Consider the following 23,833-nt stretch of genomic DNA (forward strand, 5'->3'; position numbering starts at 1 on the left):
GACAGGCACAAAAAGCACAAACTTTCAGACAAAGAACAGTGAGCAAGACACAGCTGTGACTATGTGTGAGGGCACCTACTCACACCACTCACCAGATGTCTGCATTGATAATTGGGAGGAGCATCATTAACATGGGCTAAGGCTTAGAGTATCCCACAGAAACCTGACAAGCCCAGCAGCACCAGGAAAGGCTCACCGGCATGTACAACAGCCTGCCTTGGGACAGCACATCAGCAGGGTGACAACAGGAGAGAGCACTAAGAAGCCCTTGCTGAGGGTGGGAAGCTTTCCAGGCAGAAAACTTATCCAGGCAGAGCTGCCCTAAGCAGCTGCCCACGATGGCTGTGGCCATAGAACAGGAGGCTGCAGAGGGCAGCACTGCCATGCACTTGGCCCGCATCACCCATCCTGGTACAGCACAGGCAATAAAAACGAAACATTAACTTTATTAACTTCATGGCTGCATGGATCGTAAAATTTCCTTGATTTTAAGGTCTCTCTGAAAACCAGTGGACTCTTAATCAGACTTTGTTCATGCTGACTGAACCATAACTGGCCATTTCATGATAAAAGCTGGGACAACACTCCTGCCCATAAGCCTCGTTACGAGACTTTCAGGGGCAGCATTTTTTGTGAGGCTAAGTGAAGGTTTTGGTCACACAGACCAGGATGGTTTGCAAAGGGCAGCTGGGGCGTGGAGTGACCAGCACAGGACTGGCATTGACAGCTCCCAGAGAACACAGTGAGGGCAAAAACTCAGCTAGCTCCAAGGCAGGAAGATGTAGGAGAGGGGAAGCAAAGACTCATCAGGGATGAAAAGGGGATTGCAATTCTTTCCCTTTAGCAAGACAAAGGGAGAACTAAAAAAGTACAGGAACAGCCAAAGGCCTGGTGACAATACCACTGCTTACAGGATACAAAATCTGAAGGAAACTGGAAGCAGCAGCAAACAAGAGTGCTCTCAGCTCATGGCTGGCACCACATCAGGGCACAGCACAGTTTGTTTACAAGGTCTTTACATTTAAGAGGTCTTTATGTACTACTTTGTCATCCACCTCAGTAGAAATACTAAATGAATGAAGAGAAGCTCATCTGTGAGTACTGAGATTAATTTTAAGCGTAGAGAAACTATTCAGTAGGTCTGCTTAGTAGGAGAGGGATTCTCTGTCACACCTCAGAACAAAACACTGCTGTGGAACCCAGAGAGGTCATGCATCACTGCCTCACATGCAGAAAAAAGTCCAGCTCAGATTTAAACCTTGTTTTGTGTAAGAGCTGGCCAAGATTAATCACTTAAGTACATAAATTAGTGAAGTGATCACTTGAAGAACTGCCACACACTTGACATTATATTGATCTCCCCATCACTTCACATTACTTTTACAGAGATGACAAGTTCTGCTGATCAGTAGGGCTAATTCTGAATTGTATCAATCATCTGCTTTAGAATATAATAACAATACCGATATTAAAATAAAGAATAATCAAAAAAAGTCAAGGAATAAGTATGGTGACCAATTACAATTTTAAGGTCAAGTTCACATAACTCAGTAGCATTGTCTCAAATTCACTCAAATTCAGAAGAAGAAAACCACAGAAGACCTTGGGAAAAGTATTCTGCATTACTGCCTGCATTTCAGACAGGAGGACACAACCATGGCCAGCATGGTTTAAGGAATGTCATACATGCCATGGAATTAAAAGAGAGCTTATGCATTAAAAAACAGCTGCAGATCCAACAGTACTTAATGGTACTCTGAGAATGTAAACCCCAGTTATCCCAGCTCCGGTGCTGACACTCTGCCAAACCTATCTGAACTGTGGTTTTATCACTGAAGTGTGTAGGAGTCCCACAAGATCAAAAGCTCTTTCAAGTGGGATGTGACTTCCACATTTTTCTTCTCCCATCATCTGCATGTGTGGACAAAACTGTACTACAACCAAAATAATATATATGTATACACCTGTTACAGCACCTTCTTTAAGAGTTCCTACTTCTCTGCAAAGATTTGTGGCTTTGTGAAAGTCTGCCACATAAAAAGCCTTTGGGGATTCTTTAAATAGGTTTTAGCACACTGGAGTCTAATTCACCTTTGGCAAGGCTTTTAAATGAGAATCACAAATATGCACTTCGAGTTAAGACAGCAATTACAGCATTTTCAGTACAGGCAGTTTGGGTATCACAAAAGTTCACAAGTATTATTAACATGGAACCACAATAAATGGATTTGCAATCTTTTGTGGCAAAGTTCTACTCTTCAGTTCCTACAGACTGCCTCTAGAGATACACAGAAAGGATAAACCTCTCTGAAGGAAATACAGGCTTGTCCATGGGCCCAACTCCTGTCATGATGACAACTTTCCAGAGTAGAATGCTGGGCTCTTGTCACTTTCCAGGAAGAATTACCGATTGATGTATTTGGGTAGTCAGTGTATGGAGCACCATTTTCCATAATCACAACAGATTTTTATTTTTAATTAAAGGAGAATTATTTAAGACATGTCTTAATGTCTTTATTTAATCACAAGGCAGCACTCATAAAAATAGTTGATAAATGTTCACATTTCAGTATGCAGAAAATAACGTATTTGACAGGTAATCCATTTCTTGAACTGCATTATAGCTGAACATCTACATTCCTTATTATTTTCAAGCTACATTCAGACTTCAACAACATCTCAAAAACTGGAAGGTAATTATGCATATGATTCCAGGAAAGCAAAATTGCACTCATCTGAACAGTGCCAAAACATACCCCTAACTAGTCCCATTTCCCATCATTTCTGTACCACATGCAGCAGTGAAAGAGGGAGAGAAAGCAAGGGGAGTTCCCTTCATCTAACACCTGTAGCTCATCACCACCTGCAGTATATCTGGCAATACGTGTCAAAAAGAAAAATAGATGTCCAGGAAACAGAAGGGGGAAAATTTTGGGCGAGATAAAAATGGCAATGACTTCAGATATCCATCACTGACAAAACTATGACCCTTCCATCAGCATCATCCAAACCAGAACATAGGGAAGCTAAATGTGCTTTTACCATCCCAGGCCCATCATGAACTGCAGGCTGCCCTCCCTGCCAGAATGCTCTCTCGTTCACCCAGAGCTGCTCCTCTGCAATACTGCAAATGGAAAGACAGCAAGGGCATGCACGTGTGCCTTGCAGGAACAGATTTTATACTGGGGCTGCTCTTGAGCCTTTATCACAACTTGACTCTCAATAGGTAAGGAAATAACAAGGGTATGACACAAATTATTTCATGTTCCTCAGAGGTAAACACTCTCCTTTATATACCTTTTTAGTATCCCACAACAACTTAATTCCATTATTTTTTCTCCTCAGCTCCAGCCATTATTGTATCTCATACCTTGATTTTAATGTTTGGCTTGCCTGCTGCTAAAAGTACACTCTGCTACCTCGGTGCCATTTTCTTCTCATCATTGAGACTCCAGTATTTTGTTCTCTGAGCAAAGATAAATTGGGTGGTTTAGGCAGTTTATTTGAAGTTTTTCTTAAGCACCTGCTTTCTCCTTTGTCCCCAGAAAATGAAGGGCACACGTAGTAAGTCACAACACAAAGTGAAAGGCATGAAGCTGCAGGTGTCATGTCCTTCCAGAGGAAACCAGGCGCTGGTGTACCTAATCTAGTTTAGGGATGTTTATCCAAGTTCAGCAAGGTCTTCAGAGAGCCAGCTCATAGCTGGCAGAAGCACCCTGTTATTCCCTCTAGCATTAAGAGCTGAATGGTGTTATGGCTCCTGACACGCTATCCCACCGTGGTTCGGGAGCCCCGTGCTGGCCCCACTGGCTGCTGCTGCCCCGATCCTTCCGTGGCAGAATGGGAGGCACACGGTGCCCCAGGCAGGCTCTCTAGCCCTCCCCAGCACTTGGACCACGGCGGCACGCAAGGCACAGCCACGTTTGCCCTTTTCCCAGCACGTCCCTCCCGCTCCCAGCTCCTGCCAAAGGCAGCATCCCCGCAGGCACGCCGCCAGCCCCTTCCGCCAAGGCCGAGCACAATGACGCGCTCTGTGCCCCCGCAGCCGCCGTGCCAAATGGCAGCACATGGCACCTTCCCCCAGGTCCCGGGGCTGCAGCGCTGCATTGGCAAGCTGCAAATCCACCCTTCCCTGGGTGCTCTCCTCCTCCGCGCTGGCACATTTTCCGCTGTCACCCTGAGAGGAGCCCTGTGCCGGCCGGACAAAGGGCAGGCTGCTCCGACACGCCGGCTGATGGAATGGCTCGCTGCAGCCCGGAGCAGTGCCGCTCCTCCCACAGCACAGAATGCTCGTCTGCAGCAGGAATCAGGGTAATACCAGCGAACAGTGCTCCTTGGCTTCATGCTTGCGTTAATCATCACCTCAATTGCACGCCTGCTCCAGTAAAACCTGACAGTCAGCCACGGGCTTGCAGTTCGACGCTATCTCTTCAAGAACACACATCAATCACATGGTCCTCCTTGCTATTTCTTCCAGAAAATAAAACTTGAGTGCTCACTGAATTTATGGACATAGCAGGGATTTGAAATACAGCACCGAGTATCACAATTTAACAAGTTATGCCCATCAGATTTATAAGAGACAGTTTAATTAGCAGAGATTTCCACCTCCAGAAGTAGCAGTACAAGCTATGACTCCCATGAGGAGAGATGAGACAATGCTGGCCTGGGAAGAGACATTCACATTACACAGAGAAGTTTTCCTTTCTTGTCCAAGGGAAGGAATCAGCCTAACCTCACTTTTAACCTGCTGCATAACAAATCAGCACCATGTACTAGTACATGATGTAACTCTGAAACTGGCTGATATTCTGCATTTTCAGCATTAAATTTTACACCCATGCTGGAGAAACCAGCAGTCACCATGGGTCTGAAACTTTTTTCCCACCCTTTTAATACAAGGCTGGAAAAGAAGAAAGATGACGCTTTACTTTAAATAAGGATCAGTATTCCCCAGGCACCAGTAATGGAAATGAGGGAAGATGAAAGAGTCTGCAGAAGGGCGGGATGGAAAGCAAGGGACTTGGGAGCCTTGTAGTGCCACAGCCACAGGGTGGAGGGTTCAGTCAGGCAGCACACCCAAGCACTTGAGAAAACATGAGTTGTCTGACATGACATCTGCAAACTCCTGGAAAATAATCCGGTTCCTATTCAGATTGCCTACGCACTACAAACACATTTTGAGGATGCTTTGCTAAACCATCATTTCATCCAAGTGGACTTGGATTTTCCCATAACTTTCAGAGATGAGAGGACTTCACAAGCTCGTGTCCTTTTCATCCCACATCAGGGGCACATCTCTTGGGTACACCAAGGAGGTGAGATCTGCCTTCAGACTCAGCCACCAGCTTTCCAGACAGCTTCAGGCAAGTCACCTCCTCTCTGTCTTTCCTGCCATTTGCAGTGGAATCCCACCAGCTATATCACAGAAGAGTCTAGATGCATCTTAACTGAGTTACATTTTGCAGCTGCAGATGTTATTGCTGAAAATGGTAATGAGCATGGGAATTTTGTGTTGGTTTTTATTATTACTATTATTACTACTACTATTACAGAAGACTGGCAAACATCTGTACTAGAAGATGCCCCACCAAATAATGTCATCTTGAATTTCTGTGCTTTGGAGCTTGCCTCCACCACATTTGTGTCTCATTTCTTCCTACAATGCTATTTCCATTACTTAATCAAATACAGAGCATCTTTTAACAACTGATATACAGAAAGCTGTAATGAAAACCTTGCATGTTGACTAAAGCTGGTAAATCCTCAGTTCCATGAGCAAAACAATTATCATCATAATCCACCCAAAAATATCAGTATGAGCATTTAGGAACATCTTTTCCCAGAAGAGCTTGATTTATCACTGCCTCTGACTTTTCACTTTTTCCCAGTACTTTCTTCCCATTTCACAGAACTTGTCTGGGAATCTAAGTTTCAAAATTTGCTTTATGATATGTCACGTACATTTCAAAAAGCAATAATGAAGCTAAAAACTGAAGCCCTGAACAGGGTATTCCAGTCACAAGAACATCTATTACTTCACTGGAATTTTTGATGTTGCCACTAGAGGGACTTATATGAAACTAAAACCCCAACCAAGCAAAAAACCCTCATTAGCTGTCAGAGATGCCCTTCAGGTATCTGAAGGGGGTATCTAGAAAAAGGCATTTTGCTTCTTTTGAGGCAAAGTTTGTACTTGCACCCCAAAAGTATCAACACACAGGATTTTGTACTGGCAAAGGAAACAGCCATGGACACAGGTTAATGGACACAAACCTTACTAAGGACCTGCTGTAGCTTCACAACTCATGCCAGCCATACCTCTGGAGTACAATTTGTCTTCAGCCCCACAGAGCCTACACAATCAAGGTTCAGGGATTCTCACACCTTTTAACAGAACTGGGAAAAGACAATATTGTGCTTCCCCACACACATAATTTGGTCCCCAAATCACATCAGAAATGGTCCAAGCAACAAGCTCTCACTCCAGATACCATTCTCACTTCCCACAGGCCACCTGGCTTTGTGGGAACTCTGCATTTGGCAATACTTAAGCCATCTTCCAGCATTATTAATGATCATCAAAATCCAGCACTGGCTGCAGTGCTGAGGCTGAGAAAAGACATCTCATTGTTGCTGCAATTACAACTAGCAGTGTTTAAAATAGGGTGGGAATAAGCCACATCCCTCAATGGAATTTTCAGGATCAGCTACACCCTCAGGAAGAGCCAATCTGGTGTGTGCACACAACAGTGGTGGAAGAACTTTATTACAAACTTGACCACTAAGTTTGATTTTTTGCCACTCAAGTGGCACTCAAGGTGCCACTGCCATTATGTCCTAAATTCTGTGAAGCAGATGACCTCCAGAATGACAGCAGTGGGTCACAAATGATTGATATTGCTAACTTAACACATCTCAGATCACCTGCACCACTCACATGCACCACCAGCTAAGCAGAATCAATAAAAGCAATCCACTTCTAATCTAAAAGACACAAGTGAAAAATAACATTTTAACTTCATCTTCATACACCATGCTTGAGTAAAAGTATATTTTTATGGAGTATGAGTGAATTTTTATAGAGTCTGTGCAGTCTTCTGCCAAACGAAATTAATGTCACTGAGAAGAGATGATTAAGCAGAATTACTTTAAAGAAAATGAAATATACAATTGTTCAGTAGTTTTCAGAAATTACTCATTTCTCTCACCTATTTTCAAAATAGATTGTAAGTATGAAACAGCATTCAGAAAGCAGGCAACATTACTACTACTAATATAAACACACTTGTGACTTATAGTCTACACTCATTCACCAAGATAGAAGGGATTCAAGATAATGGCTTTTATATATAAAAATGTGTGATGTTCCACTAAATACAAAGTTACACACCCAAGCCATCTGAGCAAGGAGGAATGGGTTTATTCTGCACATGCTGCATTCCTCAGAGAAGATATTCAGAGAGGGCTCTTATTTTATTTTTCTTTTAAATAGCTCTTTCATCTAGATTTAATTCCTTCACTTCGAAAGCAGGTGGCCTAAACTTCTACTATCAGATAATTCTGGGCTGAAAAAACCTATGAATTAACGTTTCCATATTTGAAGAAGTTATGTGTAAAACAGTTATTTCAGGCTCTTCTTTGCTACATACAAGTACTTGAGTTCTACCAGAAAAGCCATCTAATCTTCTGAATGGGAAAAGGTGCTTCATCTCCCTTTGCATGATAAACAGGACATTTTCTGGAAGGTCTTTAATAGCCCAAATCTGAGTGATAGCAATCTCAGTCTTTAATCAGATGCAGTACCATGAAGAGATCTTTCATGTGAAGAAGGCAAAAGTACTCATGTCACTCCGAAAATGTGTCACAATCTCAGCCTTTCCTCTCTCCCCCAAAGATCTCATATACAGGTTATCATTAATTCAGACTGACACTGTTAATATGCAAGGCTTGTACTGCAGGTATCATCTCAATTAAATATGTACACAGAAAGGCAGGACTTGGTCCAATGTCACAGAAGGAGACACTGGAACAAAAAGAAGGCTTCTTAAACTTGTTGCCTTCACCCAGTTGTCGCTCAGTAGCCATGACAAGAAAGGCATGGAAACATGATTTAAAAAAAGGATATGGCATGCATTGACTTGTACAGAAATGAGCAGATTTTATGGTGGCAGCACAACAGCTCAGTGGCATGACCCACCATCTCATTTCACAGGGATACAGGACTGAAGATGGTTTAGGTTTTGTTTTTCTGAAATCTACTAAGGAGACAAAACTGCTATGGGCACATCAACCAATTCTGTATCACAAGAGCTGCTGCTCAAGATGGAAAAGTGTTCCTTTCCAGTGAGCCCTCACCATTAACCTTGTAAGAAACATACAGCAAGGCTTCAGCCAGCTTCACTTCCCTGGCTTGCTGACTCCATGCACCTCCAAGACTCACTTAAAATAAAAAAATCAGTTCTGAATCACCTTTCAAAGGATGAGAATGAGGCAGTGCATGCCAATGTGTTCAAGTGCAGAGAGGTGGCTCTCTACCAGAGACATGTTTGAGAAATGCATCACCCTTAATAAGGACGGAGTGGTTTCAGGAGATCTTGGACAAGGAAGGAGCGGCGCTCAAAGCGCTTTAGCACAGCCCACGATTACAGAGATGTGTGTGCAGCGAGGCTGCTGCCCATTTGATTAAACAGCCTGTCTGCTCCCTCCACAAGATACCAGAGGGACAATTAGCTCAGTCGGTGCTATCAGCAATGCCCTTGAGGTCCTGTGCTCCTGACGACTAATGAAGAGGCACTGCTGGCTGTCAGCACGTACAGGGGGAGGCATTCATCTTCCTGGCAGCCCCAACTAAACCTGCCCGCATCGTACTGGGAGTCAGGAATTCAGCACTGCCAAGGAGACAGAGCAGCTGAACGGTTTGGGTTTTTTAGTGTGAAGAAAAGGGAATAAATTGTGCTAGCTGTGCTAGTGGCAAAGGGAATACAGAGAATCTGCCTGACAGCAAAGGCAGAGAGAGCACCCTCGGTGCTCAGGTGTGTGCACACGTGCGCTGTGAGAAGTCTTTTTTGCATCAGGGCAGGAAATCTCTTAATACACAAACAACTTTTTCCTGAAGTCAACAGAAGAGAATTTGCTTATTGCATTGTGTTGCCAATACTCTGCTGAGCCTTCAAGGAAAGCTATTTGCTGTATGTGTGGGTGTATCCTCACTTAGAACAGGGCAATTACTCCTGAGAAGGCAAGGCAAGGGACTCTTGCTCCTTATTTCTTACAAGGCTACATCCTTACACAGTTCTATTTCAAAACAACAGCCTGGAAACCTTCTAAAACATTTCTATCCCTGAGACATGATGCTGCATCATACCAGCCACAGTCAAACCTGTCAGCTAATCATCTGCCCTGCTTGATGCCTCACTCTGAAGTCCAACCTTTCCCATCCCACAGAGGTCTGCCTGTCAATAGGACTTACAGGACTAAAAAGTATTGATATCAAAGGAGAAGGGTATTGAAGTAGAGGCTGCAGTAAAAGCACCTGGTATCTAACCTGCTAAGGCACACAAGAGCACTACAAAGAAAATTGCTTTTTTAGCCAAAAAGATGTATCTGCAATTCCTGTTTTGTCTTACTTGTGTCCCTTAGGGAAAAAAAAAATGTAAGTGAACTTAGCAAATCCATTTTTCCAGCCCTTCATGGACCTTTAACTGAAACCACTGTTAATCAGTAGGTGGCAAAAATTAGCAACTAGTGTGGCCTTCCCATTTCAGACTCATTTGAGAACTCATGGCAAAAGTCTCAAGGGGCTGAATCTGCTCAACACTGTAGAGCAACAGGGAACTGAAGAGGTTTTGGTAACTTCACAACAAAGTGGCAGTCATTGATCTTCTCAAACCTCACAACACCTCTGTGGAGGCTAAAGGCCACAGGGAGATCAGTGTGACACACTGATGCAGAACAGAGCCCACTGGACACTCAGCCATGGGGGCACAGACCTACCTATACAAATCTCAGCTGACCTAAAGGAGTGAAAATTTACTGCAGCAAAAACAGAAGCAGCAAAATCGTTTATTATCCAGCCTTTCACATAAAGGAAACTTAAAAAATCCCAGTCTTCAAACCAGAACAGTTAATCTGCAAGAAATGTAACTTCCCATACAGCATGCAATTAAAATACATGAAGAAACAAAGATAAAGGCCTTTGGATGCCACTTTTCCTCTGACTAATGAAAAAATACCGTAACTATTTCAAAGTTCTGGGAATTTAGCAGTTCACTCCCTCACAGAGGTTTTAATTGAGAGTCTGACAAACTGACCTTTAACAAAAGAGGACAGTGCTGAAGGTAATTTTTGCCTTCTGCAGTCTCCACCATCCATGACTCAAGATAAAATCTCGTGTTAGAAGAGGATATAGCCCAGGATCCACAGGCACAAGAAATCAGCAGACACATAAATGCAGAAAAAAGCATCAGCAGAGACTTCAAGTAACTTTGCTGAATTATTACAGTTTTCCTAACAGCCTGAATAATCCTTAAGTGCAAAACTTCGACTTAAGCTGCAAGACACATAACTTGGGGCTGCACAGTGAATGCTTTTAGTGAGTGAACTGACTTTGGTACCTCAGCATGACCAAAGTGCAAATTCATCCACACAGATGCACATGCTGGACTATGGTACTTTGTGGATGGTAAAAATCACAACACAGATACATGAAGTTTACAAGCAAAAGATTCCACAAAAAATATTAAAGATCAATATTTGGAAATTTATGTTCTAGTTTAAACAGTATTAAATAAATATTAAAAAATTCATGCAACTGCAAAACTCAGAGAATTCTTTAGGATATTTGTGTCTCTAAGAGAATTCATGATTTAGAGCATGCAAACAGGTCACCTGCCTGAACATGGTCCTGAAAGTAACCTTGTCCTCTGTGCTAATTTTTCATGAGATCTGCATTAATACAGGACAGGGACAAAGGAAGATGTGATTTGGTAACATCCAAATGGTGAAGTATCACTGGAGTGACAATCTGGCTTCTTACCTCAGGCCAAGCTGCAAAATCACTTATCATACTGGGAGAAGGATATCACAAGGATACCACAAGGATCTCAAGTAACAGCAGCTGGTGGGGTAGCAGTATGAGCAGCTCAGTTTCCAGGATCAAAGTCCAGTCAATGCTGAAGCACATTCCTTGGTCCTTTCAATAACCATCATCTCTTCTAGACCAATTGCCTGCATAGTCCCAGATTATTCTGAGCTGGCAGTGCTTCCTAGGAGCATCAGGAAATGAGGATTCAAGTCCTTGGAGCTCCTACAAGCATCCAGACATCCCTGGGAAAGCCATGGGCCCCTGCTGCAAGGCTTCTCACGCTGCACCTGCTCAAAATGCCTTCAGACTACAACCCTTGGAGAGTCCAGGGGACTCCAAAAAGGATGCTTCAGCCTTGTGGGAGAAACAGTGGAGGAAGCCTGAGCTGCCACATCTGTGCTTGGCTCCTCCTGGTGCTAAGGAGGTGCAGGAATCCTGTCTGCAAACCACCACACGTGTAAACCCCAGTGGTGCCCCTGTCCTGCACCTACGGGTGACATGGAATCCACTGAGATACAGCAAGGCCACCTGCTTCAGTTCCCTGGTGCCTTCCTCCATTACACCTGCACACCAAAAGGAAAACCTCAGGTTTCCTTAACAATGCAACCAATGCACAGAAGGAGGGTTTATCCACTATATAAAGCTCAGAACAATTAGCAAATACAATGCAATCGCTCAAAATTAATCACACAGCTTGGCTATATGTGCACATCTCCCACTAAAAAGTTATTAATTTAAACCCTCTTCTGATTTTTGTTGACTATGAAACATTCCTCTGAGTGCAAGAGAAGCTGTTAATAAGCACAGGCATCATTTCGTGGTCACTGACTCCCACACAGAAGCGTTACGTGGGCCTTGTGCTGTACAGGAAAGAGTTTCTCGCCTGTAAATTAATTTTTAAAATTAAAAAAAAAAAAAAAAAAAAAAAGGAGGGGAAAATTTTAAGTATCAAATCATCTAATGTCTTAGGGAATGAACAGAATGTTTTCAAAATGCAAATTGAAGGCATCTGTATTTTAATTACAGCACCAAAACTGCAAGATACTTGTCTCCACACACATTTTTTTCATTCATCTTCAGAGATGGCTGCATACAGAGTATTAGTTTCATAGTATAAACCTACTCCCACGTACATTCCCAAAATAATTTGCATGTATTACCAATAAACAAACACACGCACACAAGTTTTCAGGCCGCCCACAGACATGAGAGACAAAAAGAGGACTTGTCACTTTTGCTTTTGGGATTGTAACTAAAATTGCTTCAGCTTTTAATAAAAAAAAAATGCAAGAGCAGCATGAGCTTGGGTACCATTCATTTAACACAATACTCAGTTGACAAAATTTTTTAAAATGTGCAAATAGATCCTGTTGCTCCAAGCTGATTTCCCATATGAAAGCTAACAATGGCTAAACAGAGCCTTAGCTACAACACATTTTTCTGTGTTACACTCAATGAGCTCAGTTGTGTTGCTGTCAGCCTATAAAATTGACTTTTATACTGAGTCACTAAGAGGATACAGATGACAAACAGCTCCATTACAGAAGGCTGACAAATTCTTGCCTTGAGAAGCAACAGTGACATGACGACAGTGGCAACGCTCACTCCATCTTTGCATAAAATACAGTTGTCACTTCTACTTCACTATTCCACATCTGCACTGTGATGCCTCCTCTACAGTCAGTCTTCATCTTAATTTCATCCCCCAAAGACCAGTGATATGGCATGAAAATGTCCTGATTTTCCAAAAAATCTTTCTTTTCGGTCATGAATCCTTGGCATATGTCCAGTAGGAACTCTCTACAGCCACATGCTTGTTAACAAGGAGCAGGAGGAAAGAAATACACTGGTACTATCCTAAAACACATTCAAAACCCCATTCTCAGGATTGAAAACAAGGAAAACAAAAAAGCCTACCTGATTCTCAGGGATGTTCCAGATAAATACTGAACTCAGCTCAAAAGTAACTACAAATTACTTTTTAACTTGACTCCATAGGAAGGTGGCATAACAGACATTTTGGGAAATCACAAGAGCAACTGCTTAACTAGGGCATTAAGGATAAGCATCCCCAGGGTCAGCATTATCAGACAGATTAAGGTGTCATATGAATCAGGACATATAGAGAATTCCCTCCATTTCTAAAAGAAACAAAGTTTTAGTCCACTCCAAGCTTGCAATGCTAATTAATAAACAAGCTTCTTTCAATATTGCGAACATATAAAAAAGAGACTTTGCAAAGAGACAGAGAGAAACTTTTCAAATCTGACTGATTCAAGACTGGGGTGAGTGTTAAACCTCAGAGATACCACACTGGCTGTCTTTGTGTAATAATCCCTTACTGCCCATGGCTTTCACAATCAAGCTTTGAAGCCTACTTCGTATTTCTTACACTTTTACAATATATTATAACTTGGTACATGAGTGAACACAGCTACATTTGTGTCCTGATACTAAGATGGTTTAAAACGAAGAACAGCAGACATTACCATCTGTTTGCCTTTTCAAACAGCCATGATAGGAGGCAATTTGAAAAGTAATGTGGGGATTAACAGAACATATTGAATAAATACACTGGGCTGACTGGATGTGGAAACAGAATTGTTTAGTTTGGAAAACATGCTTAAAAATCAAGTCCCGTTGTTAATCCAACACTGCAACATCTACCACTGAACCATGTCCCCAAGCACCATGTCTGTACATCTCTGAAATAACTCCAGGTATGGCTGACTGTCCTACTTCCCCTTCCACAAACCTGTCCCAATGCTGGACAATCCTTTCAGTGAAGCAGTTTTTCCCAATAGCTAACGTAAATTTCCTCTGGTGCAAGCTGAGGCCATTTCCTCTCATCCTATCACTTGTTACCTGCAATAAGATCCCTGCCCAGACTCCTTTTCTCCTGGCTAAACCACTGCCAGCTCCCTCAGCCCTGTGCTCCAGACCTTTCCCCAGTTCCACTGCCCTCTCTGGGCTCGCTCCAGCCCCTCAGTGACTTTCTTTAGTGCCCAGAACAGGACACAGCACTCTAGGTGTGGCCTCAGCAGTGCCCAGTACAGGGGAACAACCCCTGCCTGCTCCTGCTGGCCACACTGTTGCTGATCCAGGCCAGGATGCCATTGGCCTTGGCCACCTGGGCACTGCTGCCTCATGTTCAGCTGCTGTTGAGCACCCCCAGGTCTTTTTCTGCCAGGAAAGTTTTCCAGCCACTCTGCTGCCAGCCCACAGTGCCACAATGGGGCTGTTGTGATCTAAGAGCAGGACCTGCCACTTCCTTGCCCTGAAGAATTCTGCTTTACACTGACAAATAAAATACACATCTTTTTCCTATGCTGCCTGGAGGTGAATGAAAAATTTATGAACCAACATATTAACAAATTAAGCCTTTTTTTTTCCCTTAAATTGAATCATTAATCACCTTCAGCTTCTGTTCTGGCAGAACAGATGTGGCCATTTGTCACTGAGGACAAACTGCAAAGGCTTTTGATATGGAGTAGAATATCCTACCTGGAACAACTTCAAAAAGGAACTTTCCTGGACTTTCTTCATTGCAGGGATGCTCAATTACCCTGTTGCCAGGCAGAAAGATGGCACCCTAAAGAAAAAAGTAAGAACAAAGATGGGATTAAAACTGCTACCATACTTCTGACAGGCTAATGCTGCTTCTTTTTGGACTGGGTTAAACATGAATTCTTCACTGTAAACACTTCAGCAGCTGATTTGCAAAGTGAGATTGAGGTGGCATTATCGCAAAAGCCAACATCATAGATCCCATTAATTAACTGAGGAATTTGATAACAGTCTTGGGGTTTTTTAATCTCTTGGGTGTTTGATACCACACAGAGTTCTGTACTTATCACATATACTAAGCCCACTGTTCTGCAGGGAAAAATCAAGACTTAAAAGCAAGTTTTAGTGAAAAGCTAGGAAGCTGCATGTATGAGGCAGGTGAACTCACTACTCAGGCTTCTTGGCTGAAGACAAAGGGGGTGTGGACAGAAAAGTACCCTCAGTTGTGGGGTGTATACCCAGTTCCTGCCTTGGGCCCTTTTTCCATAGCATCCCAGGGAAAAAAAACAGAAAAAACATTCCACTCCCACCCAGTGACTGCAGTGTGCCAGGCTGCTGGTGCTAAGATGTCCAAAGATGTGTTTGCTACAAGCAGAGAGATGTCAGAAAATCTCTGTGATGAGCACTGAAAGCCTTTATTAGAACTTCACTACCTTGAGAGAGCATGGGAATTTTAGCTGTGCATACTTCTAGTAACACCTGAAGACAAAAACAACCCCTGCAACTCTCAAAACATTTCTGGGGCTGTGTTGAAGAAACAGCTTATTCCCTCCCCTTTGGGCTGCTGACACTTGGCATGGATAGACCACCCCTTTCCCCTGAGAGCTCTTTCTCATTTTTAGAAATTACAGCTCCTCCTAGTACCATTTCAACCTCAGTCAGCAGACACTCCTCAGTGAAAATTATGCTGGGATGGCTGTCCAGGGATAAATTTTCAGGGCAGCATCCTAGGAATTGTATTAGATACAAGCTCTCCACCACTGTTAACGGGAGATAACACCTACTTAGAAATATTCTCCAATTATGGCATAATGGGGCCTCCATCTCCAGAGTAAACAACTGACATAACTTACACATCTTAAACACAGAATACCTCCAGTAAGGTCCTTATCCCCTGACAGATCATTGAGTCCAACATGGAGCATAATTTTCCATAGACGCTTCAACCAAATGCCCAAATACATCAGACCCCTCATTTAAACAGCCCTAAAGATATCTCAGTACAGAAAAAACATCAATTTCATTGCTATGACCTGGAACCTTCATTATGAGCAGAACTATTTACAATTATTGGGAACTCGAGACAAGCAGAAGCACTACAGTCTTCTCACAAAAGAATCCTTACAAACCGACAGGAAAAAGTCACCTGAAGGAACAGGTAACAAATGTTTCATAAAATCAGTATTTGTACCAGCTGGTGTGGAGTTTGGGCTCTATACCAACTTGTCATTGCTGTGTGCCAGCAAGAACTGTGTTATGACAGGAAGGCAAAGAGAGGGTGCACAGAGATTGCACCAGAACATATAAAATCACCTCCATGAAACACTGTGATGCTTGCTGCTGAAAGCAGATGAAACAGCACAGATTTCTGCTGAGGTGGTACCAGCAGCAGGTATTAACAGCTCTGGGCAGATGTCCCCACTCACTGCATATACAAATTAATCATAAACATTAAGTGCCTTGGCCCCACAGCTCCATTTGGAGCTATCTTCCTTCATTCCTGCCACAAGCAGCACTGTTAATTAACAGACTTCACACTCCAAAGTCTTCTGTGAAATATCTTATTAGGCAAACAAAATATCATAAACAAAAACTGAAGCAGGAAAACATAAGTCACAATGTAGTTCAACTTCCCATATTAACACTTAAAGTAAAACTAGGAAATACAAGGAATACATTTTTTCTGAAATTTATGGGAGACCAGGAATAAGAATCTCTAAAAGGCATTTTAACTACATGTATTTTTATCCCATGTAACAGACCATTAAGACTGGTATAACTTTCTTGCCCACTTTCATACTGAGCTGGTTTTACCCAGAAGAAGCTCCACCCAGCACACTGCATGAGCAGATCCCTCTTCATACTGGAGTTTCAGTGTCTCAGGAGCCTGCATCACTTAGGACAGACAGCATATTCAAGCCCATCATGGGTCTTGCTATTCAATTAAACAAAAATACAAAATTAACGAGACCTAGCCTACTGCACTGTAAACTAAAATCAATTAATGAGGCAGTAAATGAAAACTGCATTCAACTGTGCTGTCAACTCATTAGCAACAGGCAGGCTGCAGACTCATTACAGCGTGATGTTTTCTGATTCTTTGACGTGAAACTCTTTTACCATTTACAGGGAGCTCTCAATGACAGATCTTTGAGAATACAGAAACAAAAGTGTTATATTTATAACCCTATCACCTTTGTTTCATGGATAAAACCTATTCCATCTACTAAAATGTAAAGCCTAGAGCCACACACAATAGCTAAGTTAACATGAGGAAAAACCAGACAGTAACACCATACAGAATATTGCCATAGTTTAAAAAGAAAATGTCCTCAAGTGACGATTTCATTGCACTATTTCCAGAACTATTATTGCAAACATCAGAGCACATGAAATACTTCTATATACATATGTGAGGGGCTTTTTCAAATTAAAAAAATAGCTTTGTTTGTGCAACATGCACCTGGGTGCCCAGCTCTAGTGGAGAAGGCGTTAAGAGAGCGACTGCAGCTCTCTCACTTCCCGTTCTGTCTGCTTTCACACCCATCTGTCTGCCTTCACCACACAGCTACACTTCCCCTTGCTACGTTTGGTAGCTGTCTGCATAACTGTACTGAGGCTGTCTGGAGTGTCCCTTTGCTGAGTCTCTCAGCAGCTGATGCCTAGAGAACACATTTGTACTGTAACAAAGCCCTGGCTGCGGGGTTTCTGATATAAATGGGGGCCCTAGATCACTGCTGGTCCCCTTAAGGTGCAACATTAGGCCAGTCCTAATAGCCTGGAGAAGCCCAAGAGTATGGACTATCAGTCAGTTGCAAAGCTTCAACAAGTTCAAGCTCTGCTTTCTGCCTTGAGTATCTAATTCCAGGTGGAAATAAGAGTAAAACTGACTATACAGCCTTAGACACCTAACAAGACAGTAATTTGCATACAAAAGAGGAAGGTGATTTCCAGAGGAAATATGTGTTTTGACTTGGGTATCAGTGCATATATGCATGCAAATGTTCCATAATAAGGCAGATTCACATCAAAGTCTTCATCTTATTCAAAATATTTTTAAAAATCTCAACCCAAGACTGCAGATTGAACCAGATTAATATTCTGCTTTCAGAAAAGGAAAAAAAAAAAAAAGAAAACAACCAACCAAAAACCAGCATGGTGCCAGCAGGAATCAAGACATACTGTCTTCAGAAATAAAGGAAAAAGGGAAGTGGGAGAAAAATGTGGCCCTGACCCAAGTCCCTCCTGGCTTCCACTGCCATTCTGTTTGCAGGCTGAGCCTCCACCAGGTCAGCAGCATTTTGCAGAGCTCCTGCTGTGGTATGCCCATCATATGAGTTGTTTTTCCACTTCCAACACTTCTGTCCTTACCAGGGCATTTCTGCTTCTCTAGCCGAGCATTCAGGATGACTCAGAGCATTCAGGAGCAATCTGGATTGCTCAAGAAGCACTGGGCCTTTTCCTTAACTGAATAACAAGCCCACTTTGAAAAGAGATTCTCACACGCATGGATTTTTCTACCGCACACTTGCTTCAAAACAAAGATTACCTAAACAGCAGAGCAACGTGTTTGTTAAAATCAAAAATCTGCATATATGAAGCATTTCACTGGAGAAAAAAATACAGCTGTGTTAACTAAATGCTTGATAGAACACTGTAGTGCAGCAAGAATGACATCAATCTACTTTGGCTTAGTCTCACAGCATGATAGAGTCTTGCTCAAATAGATGTTTTATCCCATGCTGGTCCCCTGAAACATTTTCAGCATCATTCAGCAGCTGAACTTCAGGAGGAAGCACGGAAGAGGAGACAGGATGGCCACTGCACAAGTGCTTCATGAGGAGCAGCTGACAGCTGCTATTTCTGTTTGCACGCTCCGTGTAACACATTGCAGCAGGGAAGTGACCCTGTGCCTCCTGCCAGCTCTGCTCCATGATTTCTCCCTAGGTACACTCTCCCCTGCTTATTTAAACTCTGTTTTCTGAAGCAGACCTACCACCTTGTCCAAGAGACACCAGGTTTTGCCCAAGAAAGCTTATGATACAAAAAATTCCAATGCTTTGAGGATGCTAACTGGCAAATGTGAAGGCAAATACATGACTGGATGGATTTTACTCAAAAAGCACATAGAGACAGGAGGAAATTAAGTGCTTTCTTGCTAAAATACAGTTTTCAGGTTTTATCCTAATACACTTTCCCAGGGCAATTTGTTTGCTGTAATTAAAAAAAAGGATGAGAATCCTTAAAAAAAAAAGGATGAGAATTACACAGCACCAGCAATTTTATCAGATGCTCTTCTTGCCCTTCCAGCTTTGATTATTTATCAAAGATCACTGAACTCTACTTTGACTTTCAAGTTAGGTGCTGCATTGATGAAACTGTTTTTGTGGATTCATGGAAAACCCATCACATCAGCTTTCAGAGAGGCAGGAAGGAGGCAGCTGATGGAGGGGATAAAGAGCAGAAGGGATCTTTGGAACTTGTGTCTTCTGTATGACTCACAGCCACATCCAACACAGCAGTGTTCTGTGGTTTCTTTTGCCACTGTTGGTGTTTCTGGAAAGTCTGGGCTGTCAAACTTTGGAACAAAAGTGGACTTCAGCTCAGATGGTATCTTAAACTTAAAAATACTATTTTTAGTGAATAATACTCTCAACATCACTAGTATTTACAAGGTCACCACCAGAAAGGCATCTACTGTATTTCACAGAGAAAGCTATTAATCAATGTAGATTAAATAACATACATGATACATTTGCACAAGTATATTTCTGTATGTATACACAGATGTGCACATGTCCTGTGAATTCATAAATAAGTGATGCATAGCAAAGAAGGAGAAATAAATGCAAGTTGTTACCAGGTTTTTATAAATTCTTGTTCCTCACATTGCCATTTCTGCTTTTAAGCTACCACAAAAATAGATCTCAAGTCCAAGTGAGCCCTTTGCACTGTCAAGAGCCAACAGACAAAGTCAGGAATAAGATTTACAGCACAGACAGAAATCCCCTTGTTCTGAGGTCAGTAATGAATGAAACCTGCACTTTGCTTACCACAGGCACTTTGACTGCAGTGGTTTTTTAAAAATTCAACTCTACTTCCATCATTACAATTCATTTCCAAAATTCCAGTGAAATCACTCAGCACAAAAGGGCACAGCAACTCTGAAAGCCAGCCCTTTCCTCTGACTGCCTACACAGAGATATCTGCATTTCAAACTGGGCCTGAGCAATCTCCCCAGCTGGCTCCAAACCCTGGGTCAGTGCAGATTTTTAAAATTTTTATCATAAGAATGGATTTTTATATCACTTAAGGAACCAAAGCATTTGAAGAAGTACACTTACTGCAGGAGGTGATACACCCCTTGGCTCATAGTTATTGCAGCCATTCACAATTTTGCAGTCTGTACAAGAAGAAAACAATGGCTGTGGGTGAGTTTTCAGATTTTAAGTGTAGCATGCCAGTAATGAAGAGAAGGAAAGAGAAATTACAAAAAAACCCCAACAAATAATCAACAACAAAAACACAACAGGGTTGGCTGGATGAAATTAAGCTATTACACAGCATGCATTTTTCTGGCACAAATAGCATTGCATTTGATATTTTCTTGTCCCACTAAGTTAACACATCTCTAGAGTTTGTTTCTGTTGAAGAATGAGAAATATTGTTTCCTTCTCAGAAACTCTGCAAAGAGAAGCCTAAAGGGATCTTTTTTCCTTTACCTAAAGCAGTGTTCAAACCTACCTAAAAGGAAGGTAAATTCTCTCCTGTGGTGGTGAATACCATCTATACCATTAGCCTGATATGGAGCACCAAAACATTTGTTGTGACATGAGAGACAGAGCTGACAGTTTTATTACCACGTGATTACAGCTTCTTTAAAGATTTTTCTCCTTGTCTCCTGCCAGACATTTCACTTAATGGTTGAGTGCTTCTCTGCTTGAGAAAAACTTCTTTCCTCAAGAAAGAAGCAATCTTGGCTATAGCAGCCAAGGCAAAAAACTCCTTTATTTTTTCCATAAGAGAAAGCAAGCTCATGCCAAGTTAAGCTATTGACTGTACAAAAAATTAAGTTTACCTAAACCCAGAGGCTAGATCCATATTGCAAGCCTATGGTTTTGATTTCTCTAGTAAGGACAAGAGAGGAGAAAGAGCTATGATAAGACTGAGCTCAGGTAAGAGAAGAGGACAGGTCACAGAATTCAGGGGAGGAGGTGCCTTCCTGTGGAACCCACTCTGCAATTGCCATATTCCTCACAGAAATGTCCCTTGGCACTGTCCAAAGGCAAAGAAAGAAGTAAGATGCATAAATAAATTCAGAGAGTGGACTGAGTTTAAGAACACATGAATACAAGCTGAGAGCATTATTATATGCACATATGGAAGTTTTGATAAAATTAGGCTTCACATTGGTCATTAAATTTTGATCAACATACAAAAATGAAATTGAGCAATACTGAATTTTTAGAGAGTTTTACTACAGGAAAAATACTTCCAGTAGCTCTGGTCAGTAAGAAATTCAGCTTTTAATTAGATAAAACTATTTTCTCAAGATAAAAAGCCAGTAAAGCACCAGAACACAAAGGACCAAGTCTTGCTTTACGCATCTCTTCTGCAAAGAAAATTTACCAACTTCCAGTCCTGAGAACATCTAGGTCAAAACAATTTAATTATTCCCCAAAAGGACAATATTTGACAAGGGGAAAATTTCAAGTATGACCTCTCATTTATATACAAAGCTCTGCAGTGACAGTCTGGACAAGTACAGCAACACTGTGAGAGAGACTGGGCCTGTTTAGAAGCCTGGTTGACATGAATCCCCTGTGAGACATTCCTGAAGGACAAAGGAGTCCAGGAAGGCTGGACATTTTTCAAGGAGGAAATCTTAAAAATTCAGAAGCAAGCTGTCCCCACATGCCAAAAGACAAGCTGGTGAAGAACACCATCAGCCTGGGTGAACAGCTTTAGCAGAGACAGAAAATGAAGGAGAGTTTATCATCTTTGGAAGGAGAGACAGGCAACTCAGGTGGACTACAAGGATGTGGTGAGATTATGCAGAGAGTAAATTAGAAGGCCTAAAGTTCAACTAGAACTTAATCTGGCTACTGCTGCAAAAGACAGTAAAAATAATTGTATAAATATATTAGCAACAAAGGGGGGCTAAGGAAAATCTGCACCCTTCACTGGATGTGGGGTAACATAGTGACAGAGGATGAAGAAAAAGCTGATGTACTCAATCCCTTCCTTGGGATCAGAACCAGCCAGCATGGATTTATGAAAGGCAGGCTGGCTAACTTGATTTCTCTTCTCTCTATGACAAGGAGACCCCCTTAATGCACGAGGAAAGGGCTGTGGCTGTTGATCTAAGACATGGATAAAACCTTTGACACAGTTTCCCACAAGATTCTCCTAGAGAAACTGGCTGCTCCTGGCTTGGATAGGAGCACTCTTGGCTGGGTTAAAAAGCTGCCTGGATGGTTAGGCAAAGAGATTGGTGTAAATGGAGTTAAATCCAGCAGGCAGATGGATACAAGTGGTGTTTATCTGCTGCAGAGTAGGAAGACTCTGAAAAGGGATCTGGATCCATGGGACAAGGCCAACTCAATGCATTTTTCCAGGAAACCTATATATGGCCAACTATCCCACCTTGGACAATTGACTTCCATGTCAATGTGTAGTAAAGGTTGAAGTTGCTTCAGATTTCCTAAAAATTACACACTAAGTGCAACCTTCATAGCATAAAAAAGGTGGCAGAGAGACATGGAAATAGGACCACAACTCCAATGAAATTGTTTTTTTTCTGGTGCAAATATTCTTGTCAGCTTTTGTCTAGCAAGAACATTGCAGAGAAATCTGCCTAACTTATGTAAGTTATTATCTTGCAGTTTTTTATGGGAAGAAAAAAATTCAGTCTCACATGGAAAGATTTCAGGTATTAATGACAAGGGTTATCTATTTGTTTTGCAAGGTTTTTTTAATGACAATACTGCCTGTTGGTTTAACACCTATACACTGTTTATATTTAATCTATATAGTAATTTTTTTATGAGCACAGCTTAAGAAGTGCTACCACACTACAAATACCACAATCACAGAACAAATGACTCGTTTAGCGTTCTGGCATCTGTGTAAAATACTCTGTTGGTCCTTGTTTAAGGGATTACATTAAGTAGCAGTGATCCTATCTCAAGGGAAGACTAGGATCATTTCTTTTGTGCTATCTACACCAAATAGGTGCCACCTAAACAATTAACACAAGTGGAAAACACTGATACCCTGATTATAAATGACTTCTCCTGCAGTACCATTTGTGTGCAGTAGGTATTTCCACGTTTTACTTTGTCCAGCATCTTCATTTGCTTCATTCATTCTGTGATACTGCTTTCAATTTGAAACTGGAGTTCTTGGATAGTTTCATCTTTATAACTGATCTGAGTCACACACTTTTATAGCTTTTGCATGAGATTTGGGTGTTTATTATTAGTCTTATTAGAGTAACATGTTTTTTGAGGACAAGGCTTAAATTACAAGCTATGTAAGAAAAGGTGACAGATAATCTCCAATTTAAATAACTACAAAATCAAGGCAGGGTTTAGTAGCAATTAGTTTAGCTCCAGTTAAGTACAAGTGCATCAGTTCAGTTATGCAGAATATATGCACATTTCTGCAATTCTGCTTGCACAAGTTAGGGTGAGTGAGGGTTTTTTGTGTACCCGTGGTTTCTTCATAATCTTCAACTGGCACAACGTGCATTCAGAACTATTTCAAACTGTGGCAGGTTGTTGACATCAGTTCAACTCCATGAACTGATGGAGACCACAAAAACAACCCAGGGTAAGGCAACAACCACTCAAGGACCACCACAAATAGTGCTAGTTTAATTGACCTATTGTTTCCTCTTGAATAACTCTTTGGACAGTTTGTTACTCCAGGAGGAATTTACCAGGTGATGATTAAAAT

General features: G+C 41.8%; 1 protein-coding gene across 4 annotated transcripts in view; it reads right to left on the reverse strand.

Annotated features, from left to right (window-relative positions):
• ARHGAP24 (Rho GTPase activating protein 24) overlaps window positions 1-23,833 on the reverse strand; it is a 180,395-nt gene that overhangs the window by 101,857 nt on the left and 54,705 nt on the right. For 3 of the 4 annotated variants that reach the window (XM_056489934.1, XM_056489935.1, XM_056489937.1), the window contains exon 3: window positions 14,591-14,678. The exons of the other annotated variant lie outside the window; for it this stretch is intronic. In XM_056489934.1, the coding sequence (XP_056345909.1) occupies window positions 14,591-14,678 (88 nt within the window). The remainder of the gene's footprint in view (window positions 1-14,590; window positions 14,679-23,833) is intronic. 4 annotated transcript variants of the gene reach the window in all.

This window comes from Oenanthe melanoleuca, chromosome 4, assembly GCF_029582105.1.
Source record: "Oenanthe melanoleuca isolate GR-GAL-2019-014 chromosome 4, OMel1.0, whole genome shotgun sequence".
NCBI lineage: Eukaryota > Metazoa > Chordata > Aves > Passeriformes > Muscicapidae > Oenanthe > Oenanthe melanoleuca.